Source organism: Podarcis cretensis (assembly GCF_951804945.1).
Source record: "Podarcis cretensis genome assembly, chromosome: 15".
NCBI classification, from domain to species: Eukaryota; Metazoa; Chordata; class Lepidosauria; order Squamata; family Lacertidae; genus Podarcis; species Podarcis cretensis.
The window spans coordinates 3361122-3386174 of NC_137185.1; the positions used below are offsets into that span (position 1 = coordinate 3361122).

Sequence of the window (25053 nt, forward strand, 5' to 3'; positions counted from 1 at the left end):
CTTTTCTTCCCTACTCCCGAAGGAGAGTCAAAACGGCCCCAGAGCGTGCGCACAAATCTGTGTGCGTGGAGGCAGATGTCTCTTGTGCACGTGCTCAGCCAAAAAATGAGAGGACCGCACACTACAGCAACTTGCAGGGGATTTCTTTCAATGGCCCCTGCCCAAGAAGAGGTCCCCAGTGGACCACAAACCCAATGGGGAAAGAAAGAGGGGAACGAGGTGGCGCTTTTCGCATGCAGAGATTCCCCTCGGAGGCAGAGAACTGGGTCAAAATTTTCATCCCAATTATCACAGCCTCCCAAGTGACAAAATCTTTTCTCGCTCTGTTCCCATATTTTCTAGTGGTGGGGGTGAGGTTCACCTGGTTCCAGCTTGATGGGGATTTTAAAAGTTCGTAACTTAACTCAGGTCGTCCTTCGGTGTTAGAACAATAAAGAGACCCCTGACCGTTGGGTCCAGTCATGGACGACTCTGGGGTTGCGCACTCATCTCGCTCTATAGGCCGAGGGAGCCGGCATTTGTCCACAGCTTCCAGGTCATGTGGCCAGCATGACTAAGCCGCTTCTGGCGAACCAGAGCAGTGCATGGAAACACCGTTTACCTTCCTGCTGGAGTGGTACCTATTTATCTACTTGCACTTTGACGTGCTTTCGAACTGCTAGGTGGGCAGGAGCAGAGACCAAGCAACAGGAACTCACCCCGTCACGGGGATTCGAACCGCCGACTTTCTGATCAGCAAGTCCTAGGCTCTGTGGTTTAGACCACAGCACCACCTGCATCCCTGTTAGAACAATAGCAGACCCACAATTCTGCAGGTGCCTGGAGAAAATGTGTTTTATTATCAGCTGTAGTTTGTTCCAAGCATTGCAACTGGGATAGATACTGGCAGAATATATATTAATGTGGACCATGCCAGACCAGGTTGTTGGGTCGATCAGAGACAGCCAATCTCTAGAAACCAGGCACCATCCCTGGATTGTCAGACATGCTGGCTGGGGCTGACGGGAGCTGAGAGCGCAGCAATATCTGCAGGGCACCACGCAGGCCTCCCGTGCTAACCCATCTTAGCCCATGGCACTCCATGCTCTGGTAACATCCAGGCTGGACTACTGAAATGAGCTCTATAAGGGGCTGCCCTTGAACACACCTCAGAAACTTAGGAACCTAGGAACCCCTACTGGGCAAAAGTGGCATTTACATTTGCTGCCCATGTTGACCTCCAGAGGGTCACCCAGAAGGGAGCACAGCCCTAGGAGTTAATCCGGATGCAGAGCCTGAAATCCACAAACACGGGGCCTAATCCGCCAGGGACTGCCTTGGCGAATGCTTTGCAGAAACAAAGAGTGCGATGAGGTCTGGAGAAAAGAAGCCTCGTCAGCATCGCCATCCAATATAATCTGTCGAATTAATGTGCATTTGCTCTCTCTCTCGCTCTCCCTCCGCTGCCATTGCTCCCCAATGCCCTGTGCTAACATCAACCCCCCCCCCAGCTCTCCAAGCAGCTGGGAGCCTTTATTAAGCTAATGGGATACTGCAAATGGTCTCCTATTAAGATGATGAATTCAAGATGGCCAACATGCCCCATTAGAATAATGGCCTAAATAATAGCCATCTCAGAGAACGTTATCATCTGCAGAGAGGGAGAGAAAGAGAGCAAAAGAGGGTTTGTGTCCTCCTGTTATTGCAAAACAAGGATTTCCCAGCTTCTTTCCTCCCTAGCAGGTGAAATTTAAGATTAGGATCAAAGGGTGAAGGGTCTGGCTTTCCTCCCCACAGCACTCCATAATCACCTGGGAGATGCCAGGGACCACTTCTGTTTATTCTAAAAAATATTTTTTTTAATATACACAGAGGGAATATCAAAACTCTGTACTTGGAAATCAAGTCCACAGCCAGTAATCGTTCTGAGCGCCGTGCAAAATCTGCAGTTTGAATAATTTAGGTGGGCCCTGGCTAGTCGGAGGGCTGGAGGTAGAAAGGCCAGTGCAATAGAGCCCTCTGAGCCATATCCCCAAGTGGTGCCCCACCTGTCAATCAACTGAGGCTGGGTGGCCCCGCCTACCTAGCAAAGCTGGTCTGGGGAGACAGAGAAGCCCCACCTTTGGACCAAAAGCAACGAGAGCTGGGTTCGAATCCACATTTAACTGCAAAGCTCAGTGGGTGACCTTCTTGGGTTACTAGCTAAGCATCAGCCTAACCCAACTAGCAGGGCTGTTGTGAGGATTAAAAAGGGGGGGAGACCGTAGATCTCTGGAAGAAGGGAAAGGTTTGTATACATTTAAAAATGGCAAATTGTACCTGCCACAAAATATTGCAATGAGGAGTGCTCCAGTTCTGGGTGCCAGCCAGGCTTGCTCTTTCTAGCACGTGCTATTGCACCTCCCTCCCTCCCTGGCTGCCTTCCCCTTTACTCGAAAGTGAGTCCTACTGAATTCAATGGGGCTTGCTCCCCAGTAGGTGGGGTTGGGGTCGCGGGCTAAGGAGCTATGCTTGGCGTGTGTGTGTGTGTGTGTGTGTGTGTGTGGTTTTTAAAGTAGGTGGGCAGAGAGACCCACATCCACTGAAAGAGAGAGAGGGAGGGAGAGAAATAGGGAGGGAGGGAGAGAGAAATAGGGAGGGAGGGAGGGAGAGAGAGAGAGAGAGGGATATCTGCCTAGCCATAAAAGGTACTTTCACAAGGCCATACACTGTACTTAGGCGAAATAGACGACCCTCCATGGAATTGGGATTCCGAAAACATCTCAGATATCAGATTCATTTAACCGGATTAGTCTTCTGGGATGGGATTATTAGGTCCATTGCGCTTTCCCCTTCCTCAGCCCCCCCCCCATTACAATCCCATGGGGAATGGGGGGGGGGGGCGTTTTAGCAGAGGCATTCCCGCCTCAGTAAGATCTTAATGAATGGTGCCTTGTGGGCGGATGCCGGCAGGACGGTAATTAATGTAGTCATTCTCCATCGCTTGGAGAAACTCTTTATCTGAAGCAGGAATGGACAGACCCATCAATTCCACTTTCCCTCTTTCAAATTCCGTTCTCCCTATTTCCAAACCGCTTGGCAGATCTCCCAGTGAAAAGATCGCGCAAAAACTCGCAAGCGCCCTTCCTTAACAGATCCATTTGGGGGGATGCAGTCGTGCCTTTAAAAAGATGCATCCTTCTGCATGAAATTTCCCCGATGGCACAGTGACGTTGAGTATACTTTTCAGTGAAAATGTTTTGCATCAGAGGTAGGAGAGGCCAGAGTGAGCTGCTAACATAAGGCTAGTTGTGGCACAGAATTAAAGAAATTCCCAGTCTCTCTTGCACGTACATATACACACCCATAAACTCGCCACCCTACCACTTTCGTCCTTTCTTTTTTACGCAGATGTTGACCAGGCGGAGTGGAATTGTCAAGCCTCCCCCAGAAAGATATATTCATTACAGAGAGGAAAGTCGCTTTTCTGAGCCACGTGGTTGCAGCTGACTTCCTCGATCCCAGGCCTGCACTCCAGGGAATAGTCTCTCGCTCTCTCCGCCTGTCAGCGCTGTGATTAAAAAAAGAAATTCCACAAAGCGGCTCTTCCAGCACAAGCCGACAAAAACAGGAAAGCGCAGCTACGAGGCGAAGTTGCGTCGTCACTGTGAGGAAGAGCGCACGTGGGCTGCAGGGTCACGAGTTCAAATCCTGTGCTCCTCCTGTGGGACCCTGCCACACGCAGTGCTAAAGAGCCGCTGTCTGGCAGAGGACAGAGCGCTGGACCTGAGCCAGGGTTCAAATGCCCACTCAGCAGTGAAGCTCAGCCCAGCCGCTATCAGTCCTAGCTACCTTGAAGGGTTGTAGAGAAGGGATTGAACCTGGGACCTTCTGGATGCAATGCAGGGGCTCTACCAGCTGAGCTACACTCTTTCCTAAGTGTACATAAGGACCATATCCAAACTCTAATAAATAATAATAATAATTTATTTATATCCCGCCCATCTGGCTGGGCTTCCCCAGCCACTCTGGGCGGCTTCCAACAAAATATTAAAATACAGTAATGCATCAATCATTAAAAGCTTCCCTAAACAGGGCTGCCTTCAGATGTCTTCTAAAAGTCTGGTAGTTGTTGTTCTCTTTGACATCTGGTGGGAGGGCATTCCACAGGGTGGGCGCCACCACCGAGAAGGCCCTTTGCCTGGTTCCCTGTAACTTGGCTTCTCACAGTGAGGGGACCGCCAGAAGGCCCTTGGCACTGGACCTCAGTGTCCGGGCAGAATGATGGGGGTGGAGACGCTCCTTCAGGTATACTGGACCGAGGCCGTTTAGGGCTTTAAAGGTCAGCACCAACACTTTGAATTGTGCTCAGAAACGTACTGGGAGCCACTGTACCGTAGGTCTTTCAAGACTGGTGTTATGTGGTCTCGGCAGCCAGTCCCAGTCACCAGTCTAGCTGCCGCATTCTGGATTAGTTGTCGTTTCTGGGTTACCTTCAAAGTTGGCCCCACGTAGAGTGCATTGCAATAGTCCAAGTGGGAGATAACCAGAGCATGCACCACTCTGGCGAGACAGTCTGTGGGCAGGGAGGGTCTCAGCCTGTGTACCAGATGGAGCTGGTAGACAGCTGCCCTGGACACAGAATTGACCTGCGCCTCCATGGACAGCTGCAAGTCCAAAATGACTCCCACCTGGTCCTTCAGGGGCACAGCTACCCCATTCAGGACCAGGGAGTCCTCCACACCTGCCCGCCTCCTGTCCCCCCAAAACAGTACTTCTGTCTTGTCAGGATTCAGCCTCAATCTGTTAGCTGCCATCCATCCTCCAACTGCCTCCAGACACTCACACAGGACATTCACGGCCTTCATTGGTTCTGATTTGAAAGAGAGGTAGATAACACATATACCAGTTATCCAGATCAGTCAAAATATTCTGATCATAGTCAGGTAACTTTAAAACACACACACACACACACACACACACACACACACACACCTTAAAATTTTCATACATTAAACTCAAAACAGAAAATCAGCTAATATCCTTTTTTCCCTGCTGCTCCGGAGGGTAGGACCTATGGCTTCAAATTACAAGAAAGGCGATTCCAACTAAATAAGAAGAGCTTTCTGATGGGAACAGGCGTTCGGCAGTGGAACCGTCTCCCTCGGGAGGTTCATTGGAGGTTTTTAAGCAGAGGCTGAGCGGCCCTCTGTCATGGATGCTTTAGCCAAGATCCCTGCATAGCAGGGGGTTCGTCTGGATGACCTTTGGGGTCCCTTCCAACTCCACAATTCTATGGTTCTTCATATAAAAAGGTTTGGCAGCAGCTTCTAAGCACCTTGCACAACTAGTCAGGGAGTGAGTTATGCTGGGGGTTGGCCGTGGCTGTTGTGCATGCTGAATTTTCAGTTTTTTCTTGCCCTTTTCATTTATTTTTATTTTTTTAATTGTTACACTTCTCCAACCCTCGGGGCTACTCTGAACCTGCCAATTCCTCCCTCCTCTTCCTCAAGAGTCCTACAGGGGTACCTCGGGTTCCAGACGCTTCAGGTTACAGACGCTTCAGGTTACAGACTCTGCTAACCCAGAAAGAATACCTCAGGTTAAGAACTTTGCTTCAGGATAAGAACAGAAATCGTGCTCCAGCAGCGCAGCAGCAGCAGCAGCAGCAGCAGGAGGCCCCATTAGCTAAAGTGGTGCTTCAGGTTAAGAACAGTTTCAGGTTAAGAACAGACCTCCGGAACGAATTAAGTTCTTAACCCGAGGTACCACTGTATTTCGGCTCCGTTCCCACTGGCACTTGCCACCTGAACACACAACGGAGTGCTCCCCATTCTGAATATCTCACTCATGTGGGGTTCTTTGCCCCCATAACTCTCCCCTCCTTCCCGTTCCTTGCAAAACAGGAGTTGCAAAACAGCCACGCATGATCGCGGGGCCCTCGTGAAAGCACTGCTGTAAAGAGAGCGATCCAGTCCGACGCCCCGGTAGGATTCCCTCCGTGAACCTTTCTCTCCGTAAAACACGGCGACGGCAGCACCCTCTCTTCGCTGTTGTAAACATGCGGCAGGGCAACCCAGAAGAACAGAACTCGCTGGGGGTGGGCTGTGTGTGTGTGTGGTGGAAATGGCATTCTAATCCACCTTGGTTGGAAGGGAGACTCTCTCCGAAGGGCAGTAATTCAACCTATTAAACGCCTGGACGGAGTCGGCCATCTGCTAACGGTCTTTGAGGAATACCACTGCATAATTCAATAAAAGAAAACCAGAGCGGTGGGGGCAGCGAGAGAGAGAGGGGGGGGGAAGGCTCTGCTTTCATTGAATCATAAGTCACCGCTGAAGTAATTATATTTTTTATATCCCTATCAGAAGGCAACAGGGTTTATCGGTTTTACTGGCTTCCCAAAGCAATCCGACTGCTCCACCAAGGTCACGGGGGGGGGGGGGGATCCAGGCTTAACCCTTCCTCGTCTGCCAAGAAAAAAAGCCGGGAGAATGATGGGTCCAGCTTTCAAAAGCCATATTGGACAAAAGAGACCTTTGATAATTCAGGCAGCCTACCCAGAATCCTTTGCAAAGAACTCGAAAGCCATGTGCCTGGCCATTGGCGGGTATTTAAAGGTAAAGGTACCCCTGCCCGTACGGGCCAGTCTTGACAGACTCTGGGGTTGTGCGCCCATCTCACTTAAGAGGCCAGGGGCCAGCGCTGTCCGGAGACACTTCCGGGTCACGTGGCCAGCGTGACATCGCTGCTCTGGCCAGAGCCAGAGCCAGAGCCGCACACGGAAACGCCGTTTACCTTCCCGCTGGTAAGCGGTCCCTATTTATCTACTTGCACCCAGAGGTGCTTTCGAACTGCTAGGTTGGCAGGCGCTGGGACCGAGCAGCGGGAGCGCACCCCGCCGCAGGGATTCGAACCGCCGACCTTTCGATCGGCAAGCCCTAGGCGCTGAGGCTTTAACCCACAGCGCCACCTGCGTCCCTTAGGCGGGTATTTAGGGCAAAGCAAAAAATAACCCCTTCGTATTCATAAGGTGTGGAAGTGCGTACTTGGGGGGGGGGGGTATTTAGGAGCAGGTGGTGGCAAATTTTGAGGGCAGCAGAACAAATTAATCACATTGCAGAAACAGAGCATTTGACTCTTTTATACGTATTATGTATGTGATTTAGCATATTATGGCTTATTGTCAATGCTAGCCCTACTCAGAGCAGACCCACTGAAAATAATGGACATAACTAACCTGGGCCCATTTTCAGTAGGTCCTCTCTGAGTAAAACTTAGCTGGCTACAACCCCATTATAATCAGACTCACTAACAACACGAGTGGCTTGGACGTAAGTGAGCGCTTGGCACAAAAAGCAATTTAAAACTCAGTTGGGTCCAAACTGCCTAAATCTGCATATAAATCTGGGTAAAACCGACTCCTCCTTTGCCCCTAAGTGTGAGAGTCCATGGTGCGATGTTAGAAGGATGTTGGAATGAAGCTATGTGGTTTTAGCAGAAATGTTATAAAGGATTAAGTAAAAATGGATTGGTAATTAGTGAAAGAGGTGAATGTAAAATTATAGTATATCAAGATAAATTTTTAGGATAAAAACAAAGATGGAAAGGATTTGCTGAAATATCTAATTGAACTAGAATACAAAAAAGGGAGGTGTGAGGAGGTCAAGGAAATAAGCAAAGGAAAGAAAGTTATGTAAAGGTTGGATTTGTGTTTTTTGTGTGTTTTTTTGTTTTTGTGCTTTGTTTGTTTAACTTTTTCTACTTTTCTTTCTGTAACCTTCAAAACTTTAATAAAATTTATTATAAAAAAAAAAGAGAGTCCATGTTGCGGTGGGTGGGTGTGTCTGTTGTCATTGCAAGTTCATTGGTTCCTTCCGTGAGTGGCGGCTTGCGAGCGACGTCAATGGCACAATCCCCAATTGGTGGGCACTGGTGGTGTTTCAAAGGACTGTTTGTGTGTTGCTACATTTGCGGTTCTCTATGTTGTTGTCCTTGCACCCCCAACACCTGAGCAAGCATGGGATACAGCAGGTATCCCATAAGGGACGCGGGTGGCACCGTGCGTTAAACCACAGAGCCTAGGACTTGCCAATCAGAAGGTCGGCGGTTTGAATCCCCGTGACGGGGTGAGCTCCCGTTGCTCAGTCCCTGCTCCTGCCAACCTAGCAGTTCAAAAGCATGTCAAAGTGCAAGTAGATAAATAGGTACCACTCCTGCGGGAAGGTAAACGGCGTTTCCGTGCGCTGCTCTGGTTCACCAGAAGCGGCTTAGTCATGCTGGCCACGTGACCCAGAAGCTGTACGCCGGCTCCCTCGGCCAATAAAGCGAGATGAGAGCCGCAACCCCAGAGTCGGTCACAACTGGACCTAATGGTCAGGGGTCCCTTTACCTTTACTTATGTTGTTGTCCCCGCACCCCCAACACCTGAGCAAGCATGGGATACAGCAGCCATTATGGCACATTAGCTTCCCCCCACCCCCAAGGGTAAGGCAAATATGGGATTGCTCTGGTAGAGGTATTTCTGGAAGATATTGGAGGCAATAAATTACCTCCGCAGGTATCCTATGAGAATATACGCATCAATGGCGGAATTAATGAAGCCTCAAGCTGCAAAACAAAATACAGAGGTACAGAAAGAAGACGGTCCAATATCTCTGATAAGAACTGGATACCATCCTCCAACGACTGACGCACTCATTGGATCTGTTGCATTCTAATGGTTCATAAGAACACAGGAGAGCCTGGCTGCTGGATCAGGTCATGGGAGGCCCATTTAGCCAAGCATCCTGGTTTCACAGTGGCCCACCTGCATGTGAATAGACACTCCGTCCTCATTTGTGGCATTCTAGTTATAGGGCCAATAACTAGAATGCCACAAATGAGGACGGAGTGTCTATTCACATGCAGGTTATAGGGCGTCGGACGCGGGTGGCGCTGTGGGTTAGGCCACAGAGCTTAGGACTTGCCGATCAGAAGGTCAGTTTTTCGAATCCCCGCGATGGGGTGAGCTCCCATTGCTCGGTCCTTGTTCCTGCCAACCTAGCAGTTTGAAAGCACATCAAAGTGCAAGTAGATAAATAGGTATCGTTCTCGGCAGGAAGGTAAATGGCATTTCTGTGTGCTGCTCTGGTTTGCCAGAAGCGGCTTAGTCCTGCTGGCCAGATGACCCGGAAGCTGTACGCCAGCTCCCTTGGCCAATAAAGCGAGATGAGCGCCGCAACCCCAGAGTCGGTCACAACTGGACCTAATGGTCAGGGGTCCCTTTACCTTTTTAGTTATAGGGCCTAGCAGCAAAAGGCCTGCTTCTGAGGTTGCCAGAGCCATCTGCCTGAGCCATTTTGGAAACAGCTGGCTGGCTTGTTGGACCTTGCCTGTTCTTGTAAAGCCAGGGCAGGGAGCCTGCAGCTGCCCAGATGTTGCAAGGCAGCCAACTCCAGGAACAGGAAACCTGTCCCACGTTGCTTATTCAATTCTTTCCAAGAGCCAAAAAGAAATAAAAGCTGTGCCCATCTTATTTTGATGTGCAAAAAATTTAATAAAAAATTTAAATGGCAGGGCGGGGGGGGGGGAGGGAGAGAAAGGCAGCTGCATGTAGATTTTAAGATGTGGCAAAACCCCACCATCATCACCACCCTGTTTCACATGCAAGCATACCATCTTCCTTCAAAAACTAATTTTAGAAGCCCTTTGCATTTCTGGAAGGCAGCCCAGAACGGAGGCAGTCTGGCATAAGAACTGGGCACACACACACACACCATGCCCAAGAAGAAGACGGGAGGGGGTAGATATTTCTCTGCCACCCACTTTGAGGAAGGCGAAGCCACAGCATTTGTGAGAGCTGTAGGGATACTGCAGAGACGTCTGGAGGTGTGTTTGGCCATGAAACGTTCCCTCGGGCAGAAGGCAGTTTGGGAAGACACCCCCCCTTCCCTACTCCTCTCCTCTGTTCAACCTCTTCGCAGCAACCCCCACCTCCCCAAACCTATGGCCCTGCGGGTGTTGCTAGGCACCAACTCCTGTCAGCCTCATGGCCTTGACCAGGCGTGATGGGAGCAATTTATTGACATATTTGTTTCTTCTTGCTCTGGAGGGTAGGACTTGAACCCAAGGCTTCAAGTGAGAAGGAGAAGAAGAAGAAGAAGAAGAAGAAGAAGAAGAAGAAGAAGAAGGGGAGGAGGAGGAGGAGGAGGAGTTTGGATTTGATATCCCGCTTTATCACTACCCGAAGGAGTCTCAAAGCGGCTAACATTCTCCTTTCCCTTCCTCCCCCACAACAAACACTCTGTGAGGTGAGTGAGGCTGAGAGACTTCAGAGAAGTGTGACTAGCCCAGGGTCACCCAGCAGCTGCATGTGGAGGAGCGGGGACACGAACCCGGTTCCCCAGATTACGAGTCCACCGCTCTTAACCACTACACCACGCTGGCTCTCAGAAGAAAGGAGATTCCGACTAAACGTCAGGAAGAACTTTCTGGCCATAAGAACTGTTTGGCAGTGGAACGGTCTCCCTCGGGAGGTTGTGGCTTCTCCTTCCTTGGAGGTTTTTAAGCAGAGGTTGTCTGGCCCTCTGTCATGGATGCTTTAGCTGAGATCCCTGCATGACTTAGGTCTAACTAGGGTCTGTTCGAAGTAAAACTTAGGCCCCTTCTGCTCTATATATTTTAAGCCGTATCACAGCTTTGAGCAGCTGTGCCTTCCCTCTAAGACTCCTGAGAATTCCAGTTTTTTTAAGAATATATAAAAAAATAAAAATGTCCAGTAGCACCTTAGAGACCAACTAAGTTTGTTCTTGGTGTGAGCTTTCGTGTGCATGCACACTTCTGAGTTGTTAGGAGACACACACACCCCTCGCAAACTGTGAAACCACTTTTAAAAATGGCATCGTAGTCCTTTAAATATATACTGCAGGCAGGGCCTTAAATACAACCCGCGTGAATTAATGCAGGGAGAGAGGTATGGGTCTCAGAGCTTGTGTGAAGTCCATTCTACTGAATCCCAGACTTCCCACCACTGGGATCCAAGAGAGAGTAAGGAATGGCTATTTGGAGGAGAAAAGAGGAGGCAGCTGAACGTGAGTTTTGTGATGTCCTTTTGTAACGACCAGAAGGAACAGCGTCACTTCCCAGCAGCCGCATAAAAACAGACCTGCCACAGGAGTTGCTGCATAAACAGGAAGCTGGGAGAGGACTATTTTTACTGACAATGGGGAGGAAATGCTGTCGAGGCCACGGCCTCCACCCCAGTAGCCCCCTGGAAGGGTTGGCACAGCTTTGCTCACTCCAGGGAGAGCATCGCTCTGAAACCACCAACATCTACAAAAAACAAGGAGTCCCAACAGCAGGAATTTGCTTGGCCAGGAAGGGATATCTGCTCCCTGTAGGTTTGGGGAGGTGGGGGTTGCTGCGAAGAGGTTGAACAGAGGAGAGGAGTAGGGAAGGGGGGGTGTCTTCCCAAACTGCCTTCTGCCCGAGGGAACGTTTCATGGCCAAACACACCTCCAGACGTCTCTGCAGTATCCCTACAGCTCTCACAAATGCTGTGGCTTCGCCTTCCTCAAAGTGGGTGGCAGAGAAATATCTACCCCCTCCCGTCTTCTTGTGGGTTGGCTGTGGGTTAAACCACAGAGCCTAGGACTTGCCGATCAGAAGGTTGGCGGTTCGAATCCCCGCGACGGGGTGAGCTCCCGTTGCTCGGTCCCTGCTCCTGCCAACCTAGCCGTTCGAAAGCACTTCAAAGTGCAAGTAGATAAATAGGTACCGCTCCGGTGGGAGGGTAAACGGTGTTTCCGTGCGCTGCTCTGGTTCGCCAGAAGCGGCTTAGTCATGCTGGCCACATGACCTGGAAGCTGTACGCCCGCTCCCTCGGCCAATAAAGCAAGATGAGCGTCACAACCCCAGAGTCGGCCACGACTGGACCTAATGGTCAAGGGTCCCTTTACCTCTGTCCCTAATGGTCAAGGGTCCCTTTACCTCCATCGAGCTCTGTATTCTCGACACTGACCGGCAGCAAATCTCCAGGGTTTGTCTACACTCAGAGCTGTAGACTGGAATGAGCTCGATGGAGTATTGGTCTGACTCAGGAAAAAGCAGCCCCCTCCTTTAACCCACCCTTTATTCAGAATCATGAGGACTGGAGTCTTGGTTTTTGTTGTTGACGAGCATCTGCTTGGCAGGCAGAAGGTCGCAGGTTCAATCTAGAAGTGTCTTCAGGTACAGCTGGGGAAGATTCGTAGACTCATAGAACTGTAGAGTTGGAAAGTGCCCCCCAATGGTCATCTAGCCCAACACCCCGCAATGGAGGAATCACAGCTAAAAAAACCCTTACAGGTGGCCATCCAAGCTCTGTTGGAAATCTCCAATGAAGGAGAGACCACCACCTTCCAAGGTCATAGAATCATAGCTCTCCCGAAACCCTGGATAGCTGCTGCCAGTCAGTGTAGGCAATGCTGAACTAGGTGAGGCAACTGAACTCCGCATATAAGGCAGTAAATAAGGCAGATATGAAAGTCACCTGTTCATTCAGAGCTATGAGGACTAGACTCTTGCTTTATTTTGAAGGAAAGGATGAGAACCCAGTGGGACAGCATCTGCGTTGCACACAGAACATCCCACCTTTAATCCCCAACATCTGCTGGTAGGGCTGAGAATGTCTCCCCATCTGAAACCCTAGAGAGCTGCTGCCAGTCAGTGCGGATAACCACCAGCTAGATTCCCCAAGGGCCTGACTCCGTATAAAGGCAGCTTCTCATTTTCCTAAATCCTTACTCAGCCGCATGTTTGTTCAAATTGTACACAGCAGAAATGTCAAGGGCCGAAGCACAACTGAACAGCACCTAACACATTAGCCAAAAAAATATATATTGGGGGGGGTGATGTATGCTCCCACTCCCTGAAGGCTATGGGGTGGGGTGGGGAGACAGGAGGCGGCGGCTGCTGCCCCACAGCAATTCCCTCCCCACCCCCTGAGCCACACTTCGCACCGGCTCACTGTTGGTTCCCGAAAGCCACCCGTCATGGGCCATTCTGGTTCAATTACCTCTCTGATTAATATATTTATCAAGGCAAAAAATGAATCACGGGTTCAGTCCTTGCGCTGTCATGGGTGACAGATGGGCCACTCTCCACCCACCCATTAAATTCCTCTCTCCGTTCCCTCTGCCTGCTCCAAACCTCTCCCTGTGTTTCCTGTCGCCACGGAGCCCTGATCAACACCTGCCACTTTCACCCAGGCTCCCCTGGCACGCAGGCTCTCTGTCGCAGTGCCACAGTGGCACCGTTGCGGATGCAAATCCGTCGAGCCGCGGCTTACGTTTATCAACATGCACTTAGTTTTATGGGACAGGTTAAGTGCAAAAATAGAGCCCTGCCCCGATGAGCTTACAATGAGTTGGATTGACTTACAAGCCTTTGTTGGTACTAGGTAGCATATTTTTGGAAAAAAACAGGGTTGGAAACCTCCGGTTCGTGTGTCTAATTATCTGCCTGGTTTAATTCCACTCACTTTGCAAATTTGGCCCATGGCAGGTATGAGACACCCCAGGCTAAAAATGTTCCCCACTCTGATATAAACAAACTGCCATCTAAATATTGAGAAGACATCTGAAGGCAGCCCTGTATAGGGAAGCTTTTAATGTTTGATGTTTTAATGTGTTTTTATATTTTGCTGGAGTGGTTGGGGCAACGCAGTCAGATGAGAGGCATATAAAGAACAATATTATTATTATTATTATTATTATTATTATTATTATTATTATTCCACTCCTCTGAGTGGAGGAGGGTCCCGTTTCTGCCCTGGCCAGTCCAAACCCTAAAAGGGATGAATCAACACACCCTCAACCACCAACTAGATTTCCTTCATGGAGCAACGGCAATCATTTTCACCACACCTTGATTCAAATTTGGCAAAGTGTTTGATGGGAGATAGGGGGCAGAGACAAATCACAAGAGCAGATTTCAACTGGTCCACAAAATGCTAGACACCCGTGAGAATTTTTTCTGCTGGATCAGGCCTGATATGCCCCTCTAGTCCAGCATCCCATTCTCGCAGGAGCCAACCAGATGGGGAGCCCACAAGCAGGTCCTGAGAGCAAGAGCAACCCTCCCCACCCCTGATTCCCAGAATGCAGAGTTTAGCGCGGCTCACAGGAGCCAACTGAGTGGGCGGCGGGGGTCCATGGGCCGGTTAAACGACCCCCATGGGCCGCTTGTGGCCCATGGGCCTTAAGTTGCTGACTCCTGGTCTAAACCTCTTCTAAAGCCAGCCAATGCTTTTGAATTCTGGTGCCGGAGGAGACTCTTGAGAGTCCCATGGACTGCAAGAAGATCAAACCTCTCCATTCTAAAGGAAATCAGCCCTGAGTGCCCGCTGGAAGGACAGATCCTGAAGCTGAGGCTCCAAGACTTTGGCCACCTCATGGGAAGAGAAGACTCCCTGGAAAAGACCCTGAAGTTGGGAAAGATGGAGGGCACAAGGAGAAGGGGACAACAGAGGGCGAGATGGTGGGACAGTGTTCTTGAAGCTACCAGCATGAGTTTGACCAAACTGGGGGAGGCAATGGAAGACAGGAGGGCCTGGCATGCTCTGGTCCAGGGGGTCACGAAGAGTTGGACACGACTAAATGACTAAACAACAACAAAAGCCAGCCAAGTTGTTGGCCATCTCTGCAGCCTGTGGCAGTGAGTTCCACGGTTTAGCAATGTGCTGCATGGAGAAGCCCTTTCTTTTGCCTGTCCTGAATCTTCCAATGTTCAGCTTCATTGGATGTTCGTGAGTTCTAGCATCGTGCAGGAGAAAAGCTTTTCTTTGCTCACTTTGCCCACAACAGGCATCCTTCTGCACACCACCTCTATCAGATTTCTGCTTATTCCCCTTTTCTCTAGAAAAGAAAGCTGCAAACACTGCAACTTTCCATCACAGGGGAGTCATTCCAGGCCTTGGATCGTCTGGGTTGAAGCTTTTCCCTTTCCGAGTTGAGGCGACCATAAATGTACACAGTATTCGACGTGTGAACCGGAATTTGTGTAAAGGCATTGCAATAATTGGCAGCTTTAATTCTGATCTCTGATAGGGAATTGTTTATAGCTGCTGCGCACTTAAGCCTAAGAGGATTCTCCCTCCTATAACTCAGAATTGACACCAGGCAGCACAGCACCCTCCCCTCTAGTCCCATTTGGATGGGGCCGTCGGCCTCTTTAACAACAGTATAGTCAATTACTGGCTCAGCACCATCCATCATACAGGGCAGGGGGTGCAGCCGTAGCTCCCTCTCCTCTCTCAGGTGCACTATTTCTGATGTATTGGTGTGTGTGTGTGTGCGCCAATGCTTATGTCACCAAAGCAACGTCCTCCGTGTGCAAGAGGAAGGTATCAAGAGGATCTGCTGAGTCCCGAGGTTTGCAGAAGTACCAACCCGCCCAGAAAACCTGAAGTGTAGGGGAGAGAACCCCAAAATAGCCCAACTGAGTACAGTGGTGCCCCGCAAGATGAACGCCTCGCAAGACGGAAAACCTGCTAGACGAAAGGGTTTTCCGTTTTGGAGGCGCTTCGCAAAACGAATTTCCCTATGGGCTTGCTTTGCAAGACAAAAATGTCTTGCGAGTTCCTGCGGGGTTTTTTCCCTCCCCCCCCCTTTTCCTAAGCCCTAAGCCGCTTATCAGCTGATCCGCTAAAAGCCGCTAAACCGCTAATAGCGCTAATCCGCTATGCTGTCAATGGGCTTGCTTCGCAAGACGAAAAAACCGCTATACGAAGAGCCTCACGGAACGGATTAATTTCGTCTTGCGAGGCACCACTGTACACAGCATGCCCAGAGGTCACTTAATGTCGAGAGGTTGGGAGGGATGGAAAGCCAGGTGAGAGGAGCAACGGAATGGAGTATACTGGAGCAGGGCAAAGCAAACAAACTGGGACCCTTATCAGGAGCAACGCTTTGCTGTAGGCCCCACCGGATGTTCAATGATTTGCAAGGTGGTTTATTTTATGGCAAAAACTCTAATTTACACACTCCCTAACACCCATCATTTGCACAGATCAATGCCAGACTAAGAGACTGGTGCACAGGGCAGGGTGCTCTTTGCCCCATCTAGCTTACTATTCTCTACACTGACTGGCAGCCACTCTCCAGGATTTCAGAGAAGAGAATGGAAGGGAGAGAGTCTGTATGCAGAAGGTCCTGGGTTCAGTCCCCAGCTCCTCCAGGCAGAGCTGAGAAAAGAGACTCCTGTCCGAAACCCTGAAGAGCTGCTGCCAGTCAGAGCAGGTAGCACACAGAGGTAGAAGAGAGGTATAGTCTGACTTGGTGCGTATGTATAGCAGCTGCACAGCCACAGAAAGGCCCTCTCAAGCCAATCCCTCCATATTGGGGGTGGAGGAGGTTAAATAGATTAGCTGGGCCAGTCTGCTTTCCCACCCAGTTCCACGGGGCACAGACCCCTGGCGTCAGCAATCAGCCTGTCTGCCTTGAGGCTCCACCTTAATCAGGTTAAGCCTGCTAACTGCTGGCCAGGGTATCCACCAGTTCCTGAAGAACTTCGCAGGGGGAACAACAAAAGCCACCCAGACTTAGGGAATTTAATTAGGTTACTTTAAAAAAAAAGGTTAGTGTTGTGTAATCTTTTTTTAATTAAACTTTGCGGGGAGTCCCAATTGGATATCCCAACCAGCTTGCAAAACAGCTGGGAATACTTTCCCTGAAAGAGATTTCCTTGCAGAAGGGGTGCCCTTGTCAATCCTGTCTCTCCTCCTCCCCCCCCCAAAAATTCAATTAAGTCAGAACTAGGGAGACGGTGGTGAAAGCCACATGCCCTCCTATTGAACAGTCTTCACCTCGGTAATCCTGTTGACTGGTTGGCAGCTACTTAAGAGAGCTGGCTGCAGTCTGCTTACATTAAACACCTCCCCAGCCAGATATTCTTCTAGACATGAGCAGGGAGGATTAAGCAAATACACAACATCCCTGCGGAGGCTTGCAACATGACGGCCCCTGGGCAGAGACTGCTTCTCTGCAGTTGAGAGACAGGTGTTATGTTGGAGGACAGCAAAACAAGCATTTTGGAAAGAGGTTTGTTGTTCACCGCACAACTGGGACACCTCTTCACATGCAACTTTTGCAGGACGGCTCCTAAGCTGAGTTTTCGTCTTATGTTTGGATGCAACAGGACCACATTTTGAATCGAGATGGAAGGTTGCTTCAGGGTTCGAGGAACTCTTTCCTGCCACTTTGGACCAGAGGCTCAAAGAGACATGGCATGGCTTTGCCTTAAAAATAAAAGCTACGCAGGAAAGGTTCCTGAATCCAAAGAGCTACCAGCTTTCAGGAAGGTCCTTTTTACAGGCAAGGGCTTTTTTAAAAGAGAGAGAGAGGAGGGAATCTGAATTGGCTCTCCAATGGGTCCATAAAGATGCAGGGATTGACACGCAACCTGCCAAGTGTCCTCCCCTGGAGGGCGTAAATGCTTACATGGCAGAGCTTCAGAGCAGCTGTTGGCAGGATGCCAGCTCCTTTCAGGGAGGTGAGGCAAGGGGGGGGAGGGAGGGAGACGGAGTCCTGCCCACAAACAGATCAAATAATGATAATCGCAGGCTTTCACCAGACCAGTCTTATATAGACCAGTTCACGGAGGGTAAGACTATGGATGGCTGCCAGAGACAACAACTCTTATGTTCTGCCACCCGTGTCAGAGGCAGCATGCCTCTGAATGCCTGTTGCTGGCCACCTCGAGGGGAAAAGGGCTGTTGCTTTCATTCCTCGCTTGTGGGCTTCCCACTGGGGCATGTGTTTGGCCACTGGGAGTCCAGGACACTGGTCCCCTTTGGCCTGATCAGCAGCTGGGCTCTTCTGGTTGTCATAGCTGGGTCAAGCGGCTCACATGGAACTCTCCATGGTGCTGATAAACCCTTGCTACCTGGGTGCCTCTTCTGGATGGATCAGGCTTCAGCCACAACAGTGGTGGGAGACTCACGGCCTTACAGAGTTTGCAGGGACCCACAGTCCCAGCATGACCAATGGGGAGGGACGATGAGAGCTGTGATCCACCGACACTGGGCGTGGGGTTACCGATCCTCCTTAGCTTCTCAAGGGAGGGGAGAGGAAACAGTGAACCCACTTTTGCACATTGCCCTGTCAACTGCAAGACAAAACCTACTTCTTTACTGCATCAGTCACAGTTCACTATGGCAGGGGGGCCGTAGGATATCTGCCTTGCATGCAGAAGGTCCCAAGATCAATCTTTGGTGGAATCTCCAGGTAGGGCTGGGGAAAGTCTCCCTGGCTGAAACCCTGCTGCCAGTCAGTGTTGGCAACATGGAGGTAAATGGATCAATGCTCTGGTTCCGTCTAAATTAGCTTCCTATGCTAATTTTCAAACAGCCTTTAACACTGGGGTGTCTTTTTAAGCATAAACCACAACACTTCTCTCCTTGGAGACACCATTTAGAAAGTGTTAGAAACTACTACTACTACTACTGTTGTTGTTGTTGTTGCCATTCATAAGCAACAGCTGATGGCAGTCCTCCCATGCGACAGCCTTATCAACTTGCCGGTGATCCATAGCAGCCCCGAAAATCTCTCTCACATGAGCCCCGAAGCTTCTTAGGAGGCGCTAGAAAGGCAGTGACAGATGCTAGAATCACCCCCTTCCCTCAGCACCCCCTCCCTGCAAAATGCTGCTTTTCTTTTAAGAAAATGAAAACTACAAATGCATCTGGAACCCTCGAGATTTTGGGATGGAGAGAGTGGGAAGGATTATTGGACCTGGAATTGGATTAAGCTGTTGGCGACAACAGCCAGTTAGCACAGGGGGGCGGAATCCATATGCGAATGCCATGTGGCGTCTCCGTGGGTGGCCGAGGAAGATGCAAGGAGCGCCCGGAGGCAGAACGGAAGCACATAGTTAAACTATGGAACTCGCTCCCACAGGAAACAGTGATGGCTACCAACTTGGACGGCTTCAAAGGAGCATTAGGCAATTGTTTTGAGGAGGAGAGGGCTATGAGTGGCGACTAGCCAAGAATGGCTGTGCTCTGCTACCGCAGTCAGAGACCGCGATGCTTCTGAATACAAGTTGGAGTACAGGATCAGGTTCAAGGTGCTGGTTTTGACCTTTAAAGCCCTACGCGGCCTAGGACCCACGTACCTACGGGACCGCCTCTCCTGGTATGCCCCGCGGAGGACCTTAAGGTCCACAAATGACAACATTTTGGAGGTCCCAGGTCGCAAGGTGGTTAGATTGGTCTCAACTAGGGCCAGGGCCTTTTCAGTACTGGCCCCGACTTGGTGGAATGCTCTGTCACAAGAGACCAGGGCCCTGCAGGACTTGACATCTTTCCGCAGGGCCTGCAAGACAGAGCTGTTCCGCCTGGCCTTTGGTTGGGACTCAGTCTGACCCTTATGTCTGACCCTTATGTTTCCCTGCCCTTATGGTCCTGATATATTGGCTACTTTTAAAATGAGGCTGCATTTTAAATTGCATTTTAACCTGTATTTTTTTTTTTATTAAAAAAAATCTTTTCTTTTCCCCCTATTATGTTTTTACTGTGATTTTATTGGTGTTAGCTGCCCTGAGCCCAGCTCTGGCCAGGGAGGGCGGGGTATAAATAATATTTTATTATTTTATTATTATTATGTTGCAGGAGGGAGAGTGCTGTTGTGCTTGTTTCCTGCTTGCTAGTTTCCCATTAGGGCATCTGGTTGGCCACTGTGAGAATAGGATACTAGGCTAGATGGGCCATTGGCCTGATCCAGCAGGTTCATCATATTCCTGGAGGCGTGTTAGGAGGGAACTGCAATTCTTCAGCTGTTTTAGTAGCATCGTCAGTCTGTCTGACGCTTAGATGCAATACAACAAGGCAGGTCTCTGCCCTGAAACGCCTCCAATCAAAAATTCAACACAGCAGTGAGTGGGGAATTAATAGGAGGAGCAGAGGGAAGCAAGATGTGGACTAATAATAATAATAATAATAATAATAATTTATTTATATCCCGCCCTCCCCAGCCAAAGCCGGGCTCAGAGGGGCTAACAACAGTAAAATGATAAAACATTCTAAAATCATTTCATTATAAAATTAATTCAAGTCAGATTAATGGCAACCATTGGGCTAGAGTTCTGTGAGGATTGCCAAAGGAGGGAGTCTGGCTGTGCCCTGGCCTGTACTCCACCGGTAGCCAGTGCAGCTGGTATAGCACTGGGTGAATGTGATCTTGCAGTGAGGAATCTCGCCGGGGCTTTCTGCACCCGCTGGAGTTTCTGGGTCAGTCTCAAGGGCAGCCCCACATAGAGCAAGTTACAATAATCCAGTCTGGAGGTGACCGTCGCGTGGATCACAGTGGCTAGGTCAGGGCGAGAGAGGTAAGGAGCCAACTGCTTAGCCTGGCGGAGATGAAAAAATGCCGCCAATGATAATTTCTGAAAAAATTATCAGAACATTTTGGACAGTATAAACGCACCAGGAGAATATAGGGAGCTGTCTTATTACAGACCATTGGGTCAATCCAGCACAGAATAGTTTGCACTGAATGGCAATGGCTCTCCAGAATTTCAGGTGGGGAACATTCCCGGTCCTACCTGGAGATGCCAGCAATGGAATCTGCAAAAAAAGCAAGTGTTCTCCTACTGATCTAAAGCTCCTCGCCTAAAAATAAACCACGATTCCAGGCCTCATGGTTCTGAATCAAAGGTTCAGGAACAGACGAAGTTGCCTTTGCCAGATCTTTCTCTCCTGTTGCTTAGTACTGTCCACACCAACAGGCAGCAGCCCTCCGGGATTTCAGGCTGGTGCCCTGCATTGAATCAGACCATTGGGTCTATCTAGCTCGGTGCTGTCTGCACTGACTGGCAGCTGCTCTGCAGGTGATATTCTCAGCCCTACCTGGATATGCTGGGAATTGCAAAGCAGGGCTCTGTCGCAGAGCTATGTCCCTTCCCCACTCAAAAAACAGAACAAAACACCCCATGTGATGTTACTGGCAGACCACCTTATTTAAAATTCAGCTTACTTTTGGGCTCTTTCTTTTAAACAGGAGAGAAATGGTTCCTGAACCCAGCTTCAGCTGGGGAGGGCAGGATATAAATAATAATAATAATAATAATAATAATAATAATAATAATAATAATTATTATTATTATTATTCCTGCCAGGGTAGAAAACTGGCCAAGTGGAGGTCTTTGCTACTTTCAGCCCTTGGGCTGCCCTCAACACTCCAAAGCACATTTTTGTACATCTTTACTCCAAATCATCTTTGCTCAAATGGGGATAGGTAGGAGGAAAAGTAATCCTTTTTCTTTAAAAAAAAATTAAACAAAAAGATTGGGGAACTGTTGCAAGGATTTAAAAAGCCCCCTGGAGAGGAACTGGCTTGGTTGTTATTGTTGTTTTTAATGCTTATTCTCAAGACTCAAGCTCTGAAATGCTCAAGTTTCATTTTCCTGGCATTGGTGCAAAGGTACCAACCTGAAGTATGCTTAAGGATGGGAGAGAAATTTAATTTTGTTTGCAGATTGGTTCAGAAACCGGCAGATTAGGCAGTTTCCCATTACAACGCAAGAAAGGTAACCCAACAATCCTTTGAAATCTTCCATTTGTCAAGTTTTGCAACCCCAACCAAGCCAAAGGCATGTATTAGGAGGAATTATGCATCAAAATGTATACTTTAGTGAAACTCTCTCTCTCACACACACATGCGTATTAGGGGAAACTGCTTGCAAAAAAAATACAGTGGTACCTCAGGTTAAGTACTTAATTCGTTCCGGAGGTCCGTTCTTAACCTGAAACTGTTCTTAACCTGAAGCACCACTTTAGCTAATGGGGCCTCCTGCTGCTGCCGCATGATTTCTGTTCTCATCCTGAAGCAAAGTTCTTAACCCGAGGTACTATTTCTGGGCTAGCAGAGTCTGTAACCTGAAGCGTATGTAAGCTGAAGCGTCTGTAACCCGAGGTACCACTGTATGTATATTAGTCAAAACTGCATAGAAAAACGTGAATTGTGAGAAATTCACCCTAAAATGCTAAATAATTTTCATGAGAGTCTTCCTGTCTCCCACATCCTAGTCCAACACTCTTACCACTACAGCCACACTGGCTTTCCGATGTGGAAATGCGAAAAACTGAATTGGAGATGGGGGGGGGGGAATGGGAAGTGGTGGAGGTAACTGTGACACATTTGCTCATCCTTAATCTGGAGCTAAGCTGTGTCACCCCTAACAGACACCATTGCCATCGTACCCCCATGTTTAAAAGGGAAGAAAGAGACTCCAGCAACTAAATAAAACAAAGGATCCCTGGGCGGTGGAATTGAGAGATTCCGCGCTGGAGGTAAACAGACTACAGAACTGGAAGCTGGATTGACAAAGGAGAATTTACTGTTCCATGTATAATCAAGCTAATGAGGTCATTTAAGACGTTTGTCCCTGCCTTTTCTTCCTGGCCTCAGCGCACAAACCATGGCCCAGGAAGCACCATGCCTCTTAATTTCAGTTTGCTGTGGATTAATGGTGCTTTGAAAAGCAGTGCCTTTTCCAGTCAACAGTAATAATCTGAAATCAATTGGGATTCAGGTCGTAAGGCTACTCTTGGGTACCTCACGCCGCTCGCCCATCCCTCCTCCCCTTCACCTGCTAGCTTTGGTCTTCTTCATCAAGAAACCCAGGCGCTGTCTCTGCTTGAACAGCAAAAGCAGCAAAAATAAATAAACAATGTCACTGTGGTTTATCTATCTATCTACTGGCACAGGGGGCAAATGGGAAGAAGCACAGGCAAAGAATCGCAGGAGCAAATGTACTCCCTTCCACAGGGAGCGCTCTGTGGAGAGCGTTCTCCGTAAAACAAGGCGAGGCAAATTTAAGTTTCTAGTCCACTATGCGTTCCATGGAGAAGGTTCACATATTCTCAGCAGAGGCGCATCCAAGTTTCTAGTTCACTGGAGCAAAACATGTTTTTTAAAAGTCTAGAAAAACACCAGTAGCAAAGAAGGAATAAGCTCAAGGAAAAATTCAGTGAATATAAATTGATTAAAGCAACAAGGAAATAGGAAACATTTTTTAAAAATATACATAAGATATAAGATATATATTGTTCTATAGATATGTACCTATCTACACCCACACAGCTGAAATTCTTCTTTAGAAAATTAAATGGCTAAATCAGGGATGGGGAACCTCTGGCCCTCCAAGCCTCTCTATCCGGCCCTCTGGATTCTTCCTAGGCCACACCTCTCCTTAAGTGTTTTTGCCTGGCTGGAAATGTGCCTTTTACCTCTTATCATGCCTCTTTCCTTGCCTGGATGGACAGAGGGGTTTGTGAATGTGGGTGTAGAAACTAGCCTACTGCAGCAAGGCAAGATTCACATTTCTGGCTCCACCTACTCTGCTGCCGCATGTAGGCTGCCCCCAGAAGGCTGCTCAGAAGGGAATATGGCCTTCGGGACTCTAAAGGTCCCCCTTCTCAGAAGAATTACCAACGAAAGAAGAATGGCGGATGAAACTGATGGACTATGCAGAATTAGATAAATTAACAGGAAGGGTTAGAAACCTGCGGGACCAGAAATTCTTAGAAGACTGGAGTAAAGATACAAACTGTTTGAAAAGTAATTGTAATGGACAGATTTCGCTAGTAGGACTGCAAGAAGTTCTGTAAGGGGGACTATTTGAAATATTGCAAGAAAGACTATGAGGAGAGTTATTAGTTAATGATGATTAAGAGTAATAGAGAAATTAAGAAATGCAGAATAAGTGATAAAGAACAAAAATCATCAGAGGTGTTGACGGAAGTCTAAAACATTGTATAAGATAAGAAGTTATGCTATATGATTGTTGGAAATGATATCTTTAAAAAACCAATAAAAATGTGTGTGTGTGTGTGTGTGTGTGTGTGTGTGTGTATTTACACATATATAAAAGGTCCCCCTTCTCTGCTGTAAACAGTTGATCCAGTTAAACTCACAGATACAAGTTTCAAAAAAAGGACGGTTTATAGACTTACCCGCTGCTGTCTGAATATAGCCAGCCAGGGTGCAGACCCTCCTCTCGCACGGGCCGCTGGGAAGGAAGATCACAATGACAGCCAGGAGGGAGCTGAAGGCTAGGAGAGCACAGCCCCCCGAACAGAGCACAGCACTCGTCTGAAAATATGAATTAAAAAAACCACTTTCATTGTTACAGTTATACTTCCCTTTCCTCCAAGTTCTCCTCTTCCCGCTTTTTATCCTCACAACCACCCTGTGAGGCAGGTTAGGCTGAGAGCCTGAGCCCAAAGTCATCCAGCGAGTTTCTGGCTGAGTGCGGGATTTGAACCCTGGTCTCTGGGGGTCCCAGTCCAGCACTCTAACCTCTACACCACACAGGCTCTCTGATGCACCACTGTTCAGTTAGCATACATTGACCCTCTGGTTATCTGCTTCAAGCCAAGAAATTAAAAGGTGTGCCGTCATAAGTACGGTGGGTAAAAAGTCGACAGGTCTGGGGGGTTCAAACAAGCTGGAGCCACATGCACTTCCAATGGGAACGGGGGCTCTGTAGAGCACCAGATTTTGCTGGACGCCCAACTCCAACCATCTCTGACCACTGGTCATACTGGCTGCCAGGAGCTGGAGCCCAGCATCAACTGGGGGTCAGAGGGTCAAGGGGGTGAGTGGGCAAGAAGAAGATAACAGTCTTCCATTCGTACACACCCACCCCGTTAAGACTACCAAGCAAACAGATCCTTATCGCTACCACAAGCACTTCTAATACCAAACTTGGATGGTCGGGTGCCAATCATTTTGGTGACCTCAAAACAAAGAAGGCATTTTTGCACATTCACAGTGGGCAGGAATTCTACCTCTATATCTGCTTGTTAAAAAAAAGTTAAACTCATACATCAACAGACGAAACGATTTATGATTTCTGACATGACTGAGAATCGCAGAGCCAGAGACAAAGAAATTTAGAGTGTTAAAATCGAGATGTGGAAATATGGAAATAACGACAAGAGGCAGGATTGAGATTTGGAGTTATGCTTCAAGGTCCAGACGATGGGAAGTCCAAAAATTACCGGTAATAATTACAATTTGGAATATAATTTGATCTTTTTTATTTTAGTTTTTTTATTTTTATTGGATTATG

At 48.7% G+C, this 25053-nt stretch overlaps 1 protein-coding gene across 1 annotated transcript in view; it reads right to left on the minus strand.

Moving 5' to 3' along the window:
• The window catches only part of LHFPL7 (LHFPL tetraspan subfamily member 7), a 79266-nt gene that overhangs the window by 35296 nt on the left and 18917 nt on the right, over positions 1-25053 (minus strand). Inside the window, exon 2 of the mRNA XM_079955850.1 lies at positions 23933-24071. Within this exon, the coding sequence (XP_079811976.1) occupies positions 23933-24071 (139 nt within the window). The remainder of the gene's footprint in view (positions 1-23932; positions 24072-25053) is intronic.